Source organism: Artemia sp. Qi Xiang Cuo, chromosome 11 (genome assembly GCF_049724085.1).
Source record: "Artemia sp. Qi Xiang Cuo chromosome 11, ASM4972408v1, whole genome shotgun sequence".
In the NCBI taxonomy this organism is placed as follows: Eukaryota; Metazoa; Arthropoda; class Branchiopoda; order Anostraca; family Artemiidae; genus Artemia; species Artemia sp. Qi Xiang Cuo.
This window is the reverse complement of record NC_142804.1, coordinates 55213653-55228130: the sequence shown is the minus strand read 5'-3', so window position 1 is coordinate 55228130 and position 14478 is coordinate 55213653. Positions and strand designations below refer to the sequence as shown.

Genomic DNA, 14478 nt, shown 5'->3' with positions numbered 1-14478 from the left:
TTGAAACTTTACTGAGTAAGTGTCTCCAGAAAAGATGCTCAAGTGTTTTTATTTTTTTTATACATAGGACTGAATTCTGTGACTGGTGATAGAGAATTCAAATAGGTCTCCGTTTTCCTTGTAATAGAGATAATTCTGATTGGCAAACAATTACGCATTATTTAGGTTTTTTATTTCTTTTCTATGGGAAGAAATTTTATAAACATAGGATTTTGAGTTTTCACCAAAAGTAGTAAAATTGAGGCTGCGTTTAGCAGTTTTAAATGTATGAACTTACGTTAATCCACAAGCTTTTTCTAAAAATTTTGTGTTTTCTGCGGTGTACATTTGAGATCGATATAGGCTGTCTTTCAACTTATACTCTTACGTAGGATGTTGGAATTGGAAACCAGATCAAAACGTTTGGAATTCAGAATTAGATTCGCAAAAGTGATAATAACCAAGTGATAGTATAGAATGTGATCTGGGTACCCTCAAAACGCTATGAGGTAATTGAATTAGGTGTAGTTCCCATCCTTCAACGACCGCTGATGACTTGATACACCGTACAATAATTATGCGCTCGTATTGCCCCCGACATATAAGGATATTATTCCGTATATGAAAGGGGCGGTCCCTTCCTCAACGCCTTGCTGTTTACGCTAAAGTTTTTTATGGTTTTAAAAAATAAAGTTGTGAGACAGAGTCAAACTTCAGCGTAAAGAGCGAGGTGTTGAGGAAGGGACCGCCCCTTTCATATACGGAATAATTTCTGTTTGTTTTAAGTTTTAATGTCGTTCCTTACTTTCAGTTAAAAAAAAAAAAAATTATTTGATTTCTGAACGTTTTGAATTAATGTAGCTTTGATTTTGGCTCACCGTACATGAATAGTTAAAACGAATTTTGCACATTGGTTTTACTTTTTTTTTTGGCTAAATGGCTTTCTCGAAATTTTGTTCTGGCGTAACTTACGAATTAACTTACGTAACGAACTTCTATATTCGTATGTTTTTATTACGTATATTTGGGATTTCTTCCTTCTTATCAATACCTCACTCTTTACGCTAAAGTTCGAATTTTATACGAATCACAGACCCCTGAATGACAAAGGCCGGTTAATTGGAATAGATGGCTCTTTTGAAAGTACTAAAAAAAACTTTATCGGAATGAGCGAGGTATTGCCTAGGGGGTGAACCCCCTCATATACGTAATAATTTCTGTTTGAAGTTTTAATTTTGCTCCTTACTTTCAGTTGAAAAAAAAAACTTTTTTTTTTAATTAATTTCTGATCGTTTTTTAAATAATGCTGGGAAATCTGCACCCCTCCATAGAAATGTCCCTTTCCCCAAGGAAACATCCTCCGTGGAAAGATCCTCTTCCATATCCCCCCTCCTCCGACCCCCACCAGAAAAAATCTCTCCTGAAATCTTCTGAAATACTTCCCATTAACCAATACTATATGAAAACAATGGGCAAAGTTCATAACTCGCAGCCATTCCCTCGGGAACTCTGGGGCATCAGGTTATCGTCAAAGACATATTTATTAGATTTTCAACTGTGCTGAACAAATGGCTATCTCAAAATTTCGATTGGGTGACTTCGGGAGAAAAATGTGCGTTGGAGGAGGCCAAGTTCCCCTTCAATTTTATGGTCACTTAAAAAGAGCACTAGAAATTTTAATTCCCGTTCGAATGATTCCTCTCACGTTATTCTAGGAGGATCGATACGATCACCCCTGGGGAAAAAAACAGCAAACAAATAAACACGCATCCGCCATCTTTCTTCTGGCACGATATACAAAATTCCACATTTTTGCAGATAGAAGCTTGAAACTTCTATAGTAGGGCTCTCTGATACGGCGAATCTGATGGTGTGATTTTCATTAAAGTTTTGTGACTTTTAGGGGTTGTGTCCCCCTTTTTTCGAAAATAAGGCAAATTTTCTCAGGCACGTAACTTTTGATGGGTAAGACTAAACTTGATGAAACTTATATATTTGATATCAGCATAAAAATATGATTCTTTTGATAGATCTATTGGTATCAACGCTCCATTTTTAGAGTTTCGGTTACTATTGAGCCGGATCGCTCCTTAATTACAGTTCGTTACCACGAACTGTTTGATATATGCAGGTAGGAGGGTATAGTCGTAATACCTCACTAAGGACCGATCAAGGAACCTCCCAATTGCAGAATTCAGTGAGGAGGGGTTGAGTGCACAAGAAAGAGATAATTTTTAGCTTTTTCAATCTTATGCAAGCTTTGGTGGTAAAGATTAAAGTTATGTTAGGTTACAATCTACAAGAGGGGCAGAGAAATTATTACAATGAAGGGTTGTGAAGGTAGCAAAATCATAGGGAAAAAATTCCCTATCAATAGGGAATATATAGGAAAAACGTATTCCATACGTTTCGGTATGGAATGGTCTCCCGGATGGTATTAGAGCGGCCGATAACTTAGTTTCATTTAAGAAAAAGTTAAAGAATTTTTTGTTGAAAAAGGAGGATAATTTTTGGAGATTGGAGGGAGGAAGGGGGGGGGATGGTTAGAGTGTGACAATGTAAGTTGTTTTTTTGACTCTTTTTTTTTTGAAAAAATAAGAATTTATGAATAATTATTATTGTTTTTATTTATTTTTGATTAATGGGCGGTTAGAAGATCCAGCCACCAGCAGGATTTTTTTTTAAATCTTAATGTGGTTGTCTAGTTATTTCTCATGTTTGTTGAATGTTTTTTTTTGGGGGGGGGGGTAAAGTAAAAATGTCTATGTCTATGTCTTTAGGCGAAATGTCAATATCAAAAAACAGAAAGGAGATAAACCATTTGGAAAAGATCATTTTATTCACAACTATTCAGAAGTATTTCGTCAGCATAAGCAAGGTCAAACGTTAGAAAACTAGAAATCTAGCCCTATAAACTTTAGCCAAACACTATATATGCAAATTTTGAATTTGGGTAGGCGATAAGATTCCTCCCCCTGTATTGTTTTATTTGTTTTGTTTTTCTGTTGTTTTCCTTCTGTAATTCTTGTTTTTATCTATTTGATAAAAATAAAGCCATCCTTGATTGGAAGGAATTCTCGTTTTTGTCGCTTGAAGGCAAGGTTTTGAGAGAGTTGATGTAGAGTTGGTAGAAAGATTATTATTAAATAGAAATTTTATCCATTTTTCAATGATCCCACCATTGAGGTATTATTGAGCCAATACGATGCTTCATTTTGTCTCTCATAAAAACTAAAAAAAATTAGTGGGAACAAAGAGATAACGAATTTGTATATCTGACAAGACTATTTGAGTTCGGTTCATTTGCTATTTTTTGTTCTAGATTGCTACGAAGATGTATCTTCGATAATGCTGGTATGATTCCAGGTAGTTTTTTGAATTAAGGGTTATGATATTTTTGGTAGTACCATACTTCCTCAATAAGCTTTTCAAGTTATTGGCACCTCGGGAATGGGGTTCACTTAGGTCATAGAGATCCTTGCCTAAATCCACTGCTGAAAGTTCAGGGGTAAAATTATCAATATGACCTAGTATCCCAAATTTAAATGGTTTTTGGTTTGCTGGTTTTGAGAACAACTTTTTTTTTTTTTTTTTTTTTTTTTTTTTTTTTGTACGCTTCTTATTGCTGTGAATGGTGTTGGATCTTCTGCCCCGGTCACTATCACAACATTTTTTCTTTCCTTGTTACACGTTCCGAATGTCATCCTGATTTCTAGGTCAGAGGCTCTTGTCGTGTAACCTGTATTCACTCCTTGCAGTTGTTGCTTGTTTTTTTGCGTCTTCTACTTCGTTCGAAGTTTTTTGTGCATGCTTTGTTTTGTGACGTCTTATCTGTTGTAGAGCAGGCAGTGATAGTAAGGTTTTCATTGCGTATACGATATTAAACTGTGTTTTTTTGGGATTTTAGGGGGGAAAGGTACCTAGGTTAGGTTACGAAATTTAATATATGCAATGCTTTATATCATATACGCTCTAGCTGTGTGATTTCTCAAGGTTTACTTCGTTCGAATTGTATGCTCTTCGTTGTATGTTCTAAAAGCTCTGGCAAACCCTGTAAATTGTTTTTAAATATCGAAAGATTTATATTAATTTCAAAAATAATTATTTTTGTGATGTATAGGACTAGCCCTAGGTTCAAACAAATGCTCACATGAAATTAATATTCGCCTGTGTTCTGGAATTTAGTTACAAACTTTTGATATTTTGTCTGCTCTGTAAAGCAATTAATTGATTTGAAAAAAAAAACTTTTATCGAGCAACTAAGCATTTTTTATTCTAAGAAACATTAATATCCGTGGAAGACCACAAGATTTGCGGGTGAAAAACTTGATGATATAAGGGTTTCGTTTGCGAATAAGAGAAATTTAAATTGCTAGTTGAGGCTATTCACGAGTATTGCTACAATTATTTTCTGTGTAAACTTTGTATAAGGTTTTGGCGTAAAACCTCGATTCTCACGATTCCAATTCATCGTTCTATAATTTTTTTGTATAATGTCTGGGATACTAATTGCGATTAGTTATGAACATATGTGCCTCTGTACTAAGTTCAAAATATTTATGTTAGATGTGTATTCAATGATTAAACGTGATTTACAAAAATAAAAAATTTGATTTTTATTTTTGATTTACAAAAATTTACGTAATTTACAAACAATTACAAAAAATAAAGATTTCCTTACTGTGAATAACACTCGTTATGCGACATGCAAACAAGCATGTCTGACTCATGGCCTTGAATTTGACGATAAACAGTGGTTAGATGTTCTAGAAGAACTGGCACTGTCCAATATGCCTTCTGTAATGCGAATACTTTTCGCACAGATTCTAGTTTTTGGAAATCCTGCCGGTCCGAAAGGTCTTTGGGGAAGATTCAAAAATCAGTTGACAGAGGATTTTATTCGGTAAGCGCGATGACATACTTTATCTGGAGGTACTACAAATAAACGTGCTTATTGTATTATTGCATCCAAAATAAATACGATGACAACAGAAGGTCGAAATTTTAGTTTTTGGGTGGAAGGATATGGCATGACAACATTGAGACCTACGAAAATGACCAAAACTTAGCATTTCTAAATTCTAGCGAGTCAACTGCTACTGCAGAATGTATGCATTTGCTTCTGCAAGGAAAATGGCTTGAAATTGTAAATAAAATTTTACAGGCTGTCAATGATCCTAATTATGTCAAGAATTTTTTTTTTTCATAGATAAATGAGGCGGTACTGGTAAAATATTTGTGTACAAAACCTTATTCTGATTGGCGAAAATCGCAAAGTACAATGTATGACTTTTACTGGAATTGCATCGACTTTATTGCCTTTTGGACTAACAAAACACTAGACATTTATCTTGAAAGTTATTCAGATTCAGTTTCCAGCGTAAGACCTGGTTCAAACAAAGCTTAAGAATTAGCTCAAGTGGAGTTTTTCCTACTTGAGGAAGCACCGATGTTACTCAAAAATTGCTTACAAAATATGGATCAGTTATAGCGAGCCCTGGTACGGCTTATCCAGCAATTCTGTCAATTTTTCTTTATGGATATTAAATTCTTCGTCTCTTACATTGAATAGTTGGTGTTGCAAAAGTCCAATAGATACAGGCTTCAATTGTGGGGGGGGGGAGCGATTTGCCTCCTGGTCTTTCGTACTCAACCCCCCCCCATATTTTGAAAGATACCCCTTTTTGGTATTTTTCATTAAAAATTGTCCTTTCTGGCATTTTCATTTTAAAAAATAATAAAAAAACACCCAAAATGCCACCCCATAGATTTTTCAAAAACAATTACCCCCTCCCCCTAATTTCTGTGAATTGACGCCACTGTCAATAGAGCTTAGAATTAAGCCAAATTGAGTTGTTTTGGATGGATAAGGTGTGCAACACAAAAATTATCTAATCATAAATGTAATCATAAAAATTGCTTACGCTTGAATCTGATGGAGAGCACAAATAAAAATCTGGGAGCAAAATTTTATATGGTTGAGCAAAAAAAAAGTCTGAAAGGTGTAGTTACTAGATTGTCCCATAGCAATTTAAGCTCTTTCTCTTAATTGGGAAAAATCCATATTTATTCGTATGAATTCACTAAAATATTCATTATGAAAAGCTAGCATCACAAAATTGGGCTAGGACTTCAAAAATTGCTTTAAGATGAGTCTTTTTTTTTCAAGTAATTTTCGGTTATTTTGGAGTCACATATAATTTTTCTGTTAAGGGACAAGATTGGCTAATCGGTTTAGATGCTTTATGCGTAACATAAGCAAAAATTGGCTAAGATTATTCAAATGGTTTTGTCTGAGTGTAACAGCATGGCAAAAACCCAAGGAATTGAACTAAGTTTTAAAACGTTGAAAGTACCTACATCAATTTTACCACCCCCTTGGGCCGAGAAATCTGATACTTTTCCTTATTATTAACAACAAAGCTTATTAACAACACAACATATGGAACGAATTACGCTTGATTCATCGGCCTTACTCGTGTTCCTTTGCCTTATTTAGGTTTCGAGGTAATTAAGAATATCTGTGTTTCTTCCCCAAAATTCACTATATCTTTTTTTCAAAAATGCAGACACAGTTAGAACTTTTAGATCTTGGCATAAAAATTGTGTTGGCGATCTTGTTCTTGGGATCTTGAAGGCTGGAAAAAAACTTCCTTGTACAAACAACTCGGAATATTCAAGCAAGTCAATTGTCAATAACAACCCAAAATCCAAATCATAATGTTCAGGTTTTTGCTCTTGTAAAAATTATGTCAGACATACCACCTTTTGAATTAATGCAGCTGATTTGCTTATTAATGATTATTTAATTCGTATGCTTTTATTTAAAAAGCTATCGTAGCACTCGTAAAATTATTCTACTTTTACGATTACAACGAAAGCACAAAAAGTGCAACTTGTAAACGACATAGGGTATGAAGGTGTTCATAAATCTGTACAAACGACACTTGACGGTAAATTCATAGGCTAAATTCATAGTTTAATACGGTAAATAAAGGCTAAATTCGTAGATTAATTGAGACAAGGAAATGTGCAAGTATTTTATTAGCCTGTGGTGGCACAGTGGATTGATCTCTGTTTGGCTACACGGGACCTAGGTTCGATCCCAGCTGCCTCAGGGTTAACGCAAAGACTTTTTTAGTCATGAAGCGTCGTGACTCTAAGTGTTTATTTTTATATACGAGAAGCATTTAATTTATTTATTATTGTTATTCGTTGATTATAAATAAACAGTATGGTCCGTATTATAGTGGTTATATTATGGTAATAATGATTTTGAGTACTTATAGTTATTATTTATTTTTAGCCATGTTTTGAGCCAAAAACTCGTCCAAATGGAACAAGGCACAATAAAAAGGAAGAGAAATACAACTTGCTGAAGACTACGAATGAATTATTCTGAGTTGTTGTTTTATTTATGTTTTGTGATTGCTTAGACCTATTTTTAAGTTACTTTGTGCCTGATTTTACCGGTGGCAAAAAGGCTCAAGTGCTTTTTTAGTTATGATATTGGAATACTGAGGCAGTTGTTAGAGGAGCCCAAATTTTATGTTGAAAGGTGAATCTTAATGAATCACCTTGAAATTAAGGTGAGACTTTATGAATCACCTTGTAATTAAAGTGATTCGACCTGGTGGGAGATTTTGAGTCGAAGCACTTTGATTTGAATTTAGGGTACTAGCTTCAATTCAGAGATTAAATAGGCTAAAATGATTTATTGGTGATTGTTATAGAGAAAAGTACAGATTTTTATGTTGAAATTATGGTGAATTTTAATGAATCGCCATCAAATTAAGACGAATCTTAATGAATCACCATCGAATTAGGATGCAATTTTATGAATCACCTATTCGACCTGGTGGGAGATTTTGAGTCGAAACACTTTGATTTGAGTTAAGGGTACTAGCTTCATTTCATAGATTTAACTGGATAAAAGGATTTATTGACAGTTGTTAGAGAAAAGTTCAGATTTTTCAGTTTATCTAAGCCATGAAATTAAGAGTAATATGACTTGAATAGTTTAGATTACTGGGAGACATTGAGTCGAAGCACTTTGATTTTAATTTAGGGAATTAGCTTCAATTCAGAGATTAAACTGGATAAAAGGATTTATTGACAGTTGTTAGAGAAAAGTTCAGATTTTTTAGTTGTTTCTAAACCATGAAATTAAAGTGATCCAACTTGTATAGTTTAGATCATTGGGAGACATTGAGTTGAAGTTAGGGTGCTGGCTTCAAATCAGGGCTAAACTTAATAAAACGGTTTTGACAAAACTAGCAGAGGTTCGGCATCCAAGAACTTTCAAATAATAATAATAATAATCTGTATTCGCTCCCTTTATCACACTGCTATAACATGGATATCGTCAAACAAAAGCACAAAAAAGAAAAGCATAAAAAGACACAACACAAAAAACACACAAAGGATAAGCCATCACCTCGACTTCAGGACACTCTTGTTGTAACACCTGGCGTAGAAGGGCACGAAGGTGTTTAAAAATCTTGTCGTCGAGTGGGTAGGAGAGCATTCTAACTTTTTTTTTCCCCTCTTTCAGAGATGCCAACCTTGTTTGTGTGTGTGGGTCTCTGAAGTAAACGGAGGCAGGAATAACGTGAAAATTATGATGGAATCAGTGTGTAAGAAGTAAACTTCTAATAAATAAACTAGATTAATTTTTGAATCATAGGACGATGCACCATAAGCTCTTGTTACTTTTCTTTCTTTCTTTTTATATAACTCTAGTTTTCCTTTTTATTTTAACGTTTAAGTATTTACAACAAATACCGCAAGTATTGCATATTTTTCATATACTTGAATGATTACTGCCACGAATTCCGGTTATTCAATATAGTCTTAAATCTGTGATGCTGAAGTTCCATCTCCCGTGAATCTTTAACGGATACTTGAGCGATTCTTTGTTCCGCGGATTCTTGAGTAATTGCTGCCACAATATCCAGTATCTCAATTTAGTAAAACTTCAGAATTCAGGATACTGAAGTCCCGTGTTTCATGGGTGCTTCCGCGAATGCCAACGTGATTGCTGCCATAATGTTCGGTACCTCAGTATACTAAAATCATCAGCATCCGTGATACTGACATTGTGTGTTCCATGGATTCATGTGTGATTTTTGCAGTAGTATCTGCTATCTAAATATAGTAAAAACTTTATTACCCGTGGTACTGAAGTTCTGTGTTCTATGGATTTCCATGGATACGTGAGTGGTTTCTGCCATAATATTCGATATCTCATTATAGTAAAAACTTCAGCATTCACGATACTATCCGGTATCACAATATAGTAAAAACTTCAGCATCCGTGATGCCGAAGTTCTGTGTTCCACGGATATTTAAGTGATGGCTGCCACAATATCTGATACCTTAATATAGTAGAAAAAAAATTTAGTATTCATGATACTGAAGTTCCATTTTCCGTGGATACTTTGACGGATTCTTGAGTGATTGCTGCCACAATATCCGGTATCTCAGTATAGTAAAAACTTCAGCATCCGTGATACTAAAGTTCTGTGTCCCATGGATACCTCCACGGATACTTGAGTGATTCTGCCATAATATCAGGTGTCTCAGTATAGTAAAAACTTCAGCATTCAGGATACTGATGCTCTGTGTTCCTTGGATACATGAGTGATTGATGCCACAATTTTCGGTATCTTAATATAGTAAAAAGTTCATCATCACGGAACTAATTGGAAGAAATATTTGAAAAAAAAATTTAGGAGCTTTGAAAAGTTTTTCTCGCAAAATTGTATGCACTCCTAATTCTTCGTAAAAACAAATTGAAGAAAACGGTTTAGTGTTACTCGAGGCCCTATGATATAGCAGAGAAAATAATAAAAAAATTTTGTCAAAAAAATTTGGGCTTTTAGATGAAATATGAAAGAGTTTCTGTTTCACCTTTGTTCGCTAAGCGGTTGAACTCTATGGCTGACATTTTGAGATTTGAGGTAGCTTTCCCTTTTAATGGGCAATAGAAAGCATTGATTTGTGCAAGTTTAGTTTTTTAATTGAACTTAGGGTGTTATTTCTAAATTTTACTGTGGTAAGATAGTAGGGACATTATTTTGGGTGCTGGGGGTGGGGTCTTCTCCGATTTTGAAAAGATAGAAACTTGTGATAAAGGGCCTTCTTACAAAGATAGGACTATTGAATGCGATAGTTTGTGCACTGGCTCTTCGAAAATAATAGTGTATTTCTTGAAGTAGAACTAATACTTTATAAGCAATGTAGAATGGAAAACTAATATCAGAATTGCTTGGAATTACAATGTAAGGCTGTAACAAGATCCTTGCTCGAGATACGTTAAGGGCAGAGGGATCTCTAGGACCTTTTTAAATCCCAATGTCCTCTTTATGTACCTTCATTTCTGGCCCTGCATAGTTTTGTTCTACCTATAAAAACCTGTATACATACTATACATACCTATTCATACTTGCACCAAAACATAGGAATTCCAAAATCCTTAAGAAGTCCAAAATTTATATTCCACAAATTCTTGGAAAACCATGAAGGGAGCTATTATTTGGCTCCTTCATGACTGCTAGTATCTTATTTTTTATTTTCGTTAGTTTTCAAAATTCCTGGTCTAATATTAAACAATGTAAAATGTGTGCAATTGTGGATTAAGTAGGACTTCATATCACTCTTGCTTGGAGAATTTTATGTTCAGGTTGTTTTATTGTAAACCTTAAATGTTAGAAACCAAGAATTGAGTCCGTATTTAGCTACATAATTGGGCTATGGACTATGCATCGATGGTGCTGTAACTAAAGGTCCTAAGCTAAAAAATTAGGCTGGTTAATTTTGTAAAAGCTTGTTATCATAACCAAAAAAAATATGCATATTCAAGATATTTATCAAAAACTATACTGAATAAAATGTTATGGTGCATTTAAACGTCCTTCAAAGAATATTTTTGCTGCCATCCAGGTTTGTTCTTCGGCACTAAATGTCTATTGCCTTAATATCAAACCCAGTCTGGTGGCAGAGAAAATAAAATGAGTAAAATAATAGTATCGGTACCTAGTGTTTTTGCTGACCCTTGTGATTCTAAATCTTTTAGGAAAGTAACTTCTGTTTTCAGATTCACAGCTTTTTGAGAACATTTGTTAGGCCAATTCTAAAGGGAATGTTTGCAAACTTATCATAACAAAATAGGTGTAATTAGTGAAGTATATTAAAGATAAAAGTGGCAGTATAATTCGAAAAGGTGCCGCTGAATATATATATATATATTTTTTTTTTTTTTTTTTTTTTTATAGACGCAGACACTTTCACCTCTTATTATATATAATAGTTGCCTGTAACTATGAGTTTGTGATAAATATTTTTCATTTTTTTGCTACTTGAAAGATTTTAAAGATGTAAAATATGTTAACCTTAGGCTATGCGCCTGAAACGGGATTTAAAAAATTATCTCGAATCTTTGTCGCTTGGAAAGTAGTCAAATTAGAAGCTTTAGTTAGGGGGTTTGGCTATGTCGGAAAATGGAGAAGGAAGGGCTGTGAGTGTGTCAGTCTCAGGTGGCTTAACGTTTTGCTGAGTTAATAGTCTTAGTCTTAGATTTGTCTAGGAGTTTAGGACTCTTAGTCTAGGAGTCCTTACGGGAATCAGGTCCTTTAGGTATGGCATTGTCGATGCAAAACATCCAAAAAAGAATATGTAATAGATATATTACAGTCAGTGGCATATCCAGGGGGGCGAGGGGGGCCCGCGTCCCCCTAGCATAGTCTAAAATAATCTAATTTACTTAATTAACGCAAGTTTGCGTTAATTAAATTTGCTCCAAATGCAAGTTTATCGGAAAAAAAATCCTGGATCCGCCCCTGATTATAGTTTTTATTTTATTATTATTTTTTTAATTGAATGTGAAAAATTGTATAACCCTGGGCTCACATAACTTTGTTTCGTGCAGAAACAGCCGTTTTTTATCTTTTCCTGTCAGATTTTATCTGTTTTCTGCTGCAAGCTTTTGCGTTATGATGGTTCTGTGGTTCTGTCGAAATCGCTCAACTGGGCTATTGAAAAATGCATCCGTTACAGAAAATGTCAATCCAGTGGTTAAAGCTTTCCTATTTGCATATTAATTTGTGAAATTGACTGTTTTGATATGAAAATTTTTGCGTTTTGCTGCTTTTTGTGGGCATAAGCTTTGCGAAAGTAGCTGTGTGAACTCAGAGCAATCGTTTATAAAAGGGTAACGTATCGCTTTTCCCACAGTAAAATTTTAATTGCTCAGTTTTACAGTATATAAAATCATGTAAGTGTTTCATAATGAAAAAAGAATGTATAGATGTGTAATATCATTGTTATTGAGGGGATACCTGCCTTCTTGTAACGAAGATATGGGATTTCAATATATTACCAGCACAAAGGTGCTGGTAAAGGGGGGCAATAATAATAATAAAAATGCTACCAGAAGGACAAAGAGAGATCTTATACTACTATATTAAAAGAAAGGCGTGAAAAACAAAAATACTTATATTCTCCTGCTGATTTCTTTCTGATAAACGCAGTCACTGTAAATAATAAACATCATTTAATTAATGTGTCGCCCCCCCCCCCCCAAAAAAAAATATTTTTTTCTACAAAAATATTCAGAGGGTATGAACTTGGTAAACATAGATGCCTCTAGTTTCAAAAGAAACTAAGCCTAGAACCAGGTGGATGCAAAGCGATCCGTTACTGTGGAATTTCTATTTGTTCTGCTACTGTGATGAAGTTAATGGATACCTGGGCATATCTCGCAATGTTGTATGAACTTGATTCACCTTTCGGCACTCATTCCAAGAAGGGATAGTGATCTTTTTTGGAAGGGGAAGCAAGTTTGTCTGCATTGAATACACAAAAAGAACTAATATCAATTTCATTTTATTAAAACATATGAAGTTACACAGCTTAGCTAATGGGCTACCATCAAGTTTTTTTTGTGGTTGAAAATTGCTAAAATATTCCTTCCGTTTAATGACCCTAAACAAAAATATCTGGAAAATAAGTAATAATCCTTCTCGTTTAATAATAATTAATGTCTGATTTGTTAGCTAATTAAAATGATTAAATTATGATTTTGTAATGTCCCGTTTGTTAAATGAAGTAGCAAAAAACTAATAATTTCCTTTTAATTACTAATAGATATGCCTGGGTTATAATGTAGTTGTGCTTTTAGTGGTAATTTTCATAGTTTTAAAGGTGTATTCACACAAGATGCTTAGTACATAGCAATACTTCCTTTTTTATTATATTTTTGTGGTCCAGTTCTACTGCAAAGCAAAGTAATTGTTTATAAAGCCGAAAAAGGCGTGTTTGTACCTGGTTGTACGCATTTATTTGCTGGAATATTGCTAATTGTGTGAGCACACCTTTGCGAACCTGACCTAGTCGGAACCTCTCCTAGGACTCGAATCCCTCTTCGGCACTCATCTTAAGGAGAGATAGTGACGTATTTTGGGGAGAGATGCGAGTCTTTTTATTACGATTTTTTTGTAGTTTGGTGATTGCAAATAAAGCAAGCCAGTATTAGATGTTGTGTTTTTTTGGAAATTTTAGGATTACTGGGAAGTATATGCTTGGGAAGTATGTGTTAAAAATGATTTGAAATTGTTGAGGTGAACTTTTCGAATACATTTTTAAGCAAAATACCTGAATTAATTTGGTGAAATTAGAGTATGTACTCAATGTGTAGTTTCATTTTTTGGAAAGGCCGTTTTGTGGAGTATTTGAAGTATTTATTCTGGTCTAAAAATTTCTATGTCAAATTGAAATTGTGCTCAATTCGTGAATCAAACAACACGCAAGCCATACTGATAAGACTTGAAGGATTTTCTGAAGTGTTTGAAAATAATTGGTTACAACTTATTCAATTTTTGATTCACGTCCCTCCTTGGAGGCACTCAGCAAAAGTTCTATCCTCACATTATAATGATTATTGGTTAAAAAAACATTTGATTTTTTCGTTTTTTATGGAAACAAAATTTGGGTATTTCTTGAAATTTTTATGATTTCTTTTTCTTCTTTACGGCAGCTATTTTCTTGCTTATCACGGTTCTAGTTAGGGCACTGTCAGCTTTTTTTTAATATTCACAGAAAATTGTTTGATTCCAAATAGTCTTTTAATAAAATGATCCGTTTTCCAGCTATTTGCTAGAATTCCAATTTGTGCTGGAAATTCAAATTCTCACAAAAATTTTCTCCATTTTGTTTTGTTTTTTCTCTTAAAGCTATTTTCTGTTCCCAGTTTTCGATAAATTCTTTTCTCTGGCCGTTAAAATAACGTTGAAAAATCTGTTTCCTGTTAAATAAGATTGACCACTGTTAACTTCTTTCAGGTAGCTTTCTACAGGAGCTTAAAGTTCTTTCTAATCTTTCTAAGAATCTTTCTAAATCTTTCTAAGAATGTTCTTGAGAAATTTTGCTACTCCACTTAATGTAGCTCAAGTTAAGATGATTAGCTAACTGAGATCTGACGGCTTCATATATTCTTGTATA

General features: G+C 34.1%; 1 protein-coding gene across 2 annotated transcripts in view; it reads left to right on the top strand.

Moving 5' to 3' along the window:
- The window catches only part of cue (Low-density lipoprotein receptor repeat domain-containing protein cueball), a 146249-nt gene extending 132626 nt beyond the window's left edge, over positions 1-13623 (top strand). Inside the window, exons 7-8 of one of the 2 annotated variants that reach the window (XM_089096906.1) lie at positions 3302-3345; positions 7286-13623. In XM_089096906.1, the coding sequence (XP_088953032.1) occupies positions 3302-3328 (27 nt within the window). In that variant the 3' untranslated portion in view covers positions 3329-3345; positions 7286-13623. The remainder of the gene's footprint in view (positions 1-3301; positions 3346-7285) is intronic. The other variant, XM_089096905.1, reaches the window with a different exon arrangement.
- Positions 13624-14478: the final 855 nt, after the last annotated feature.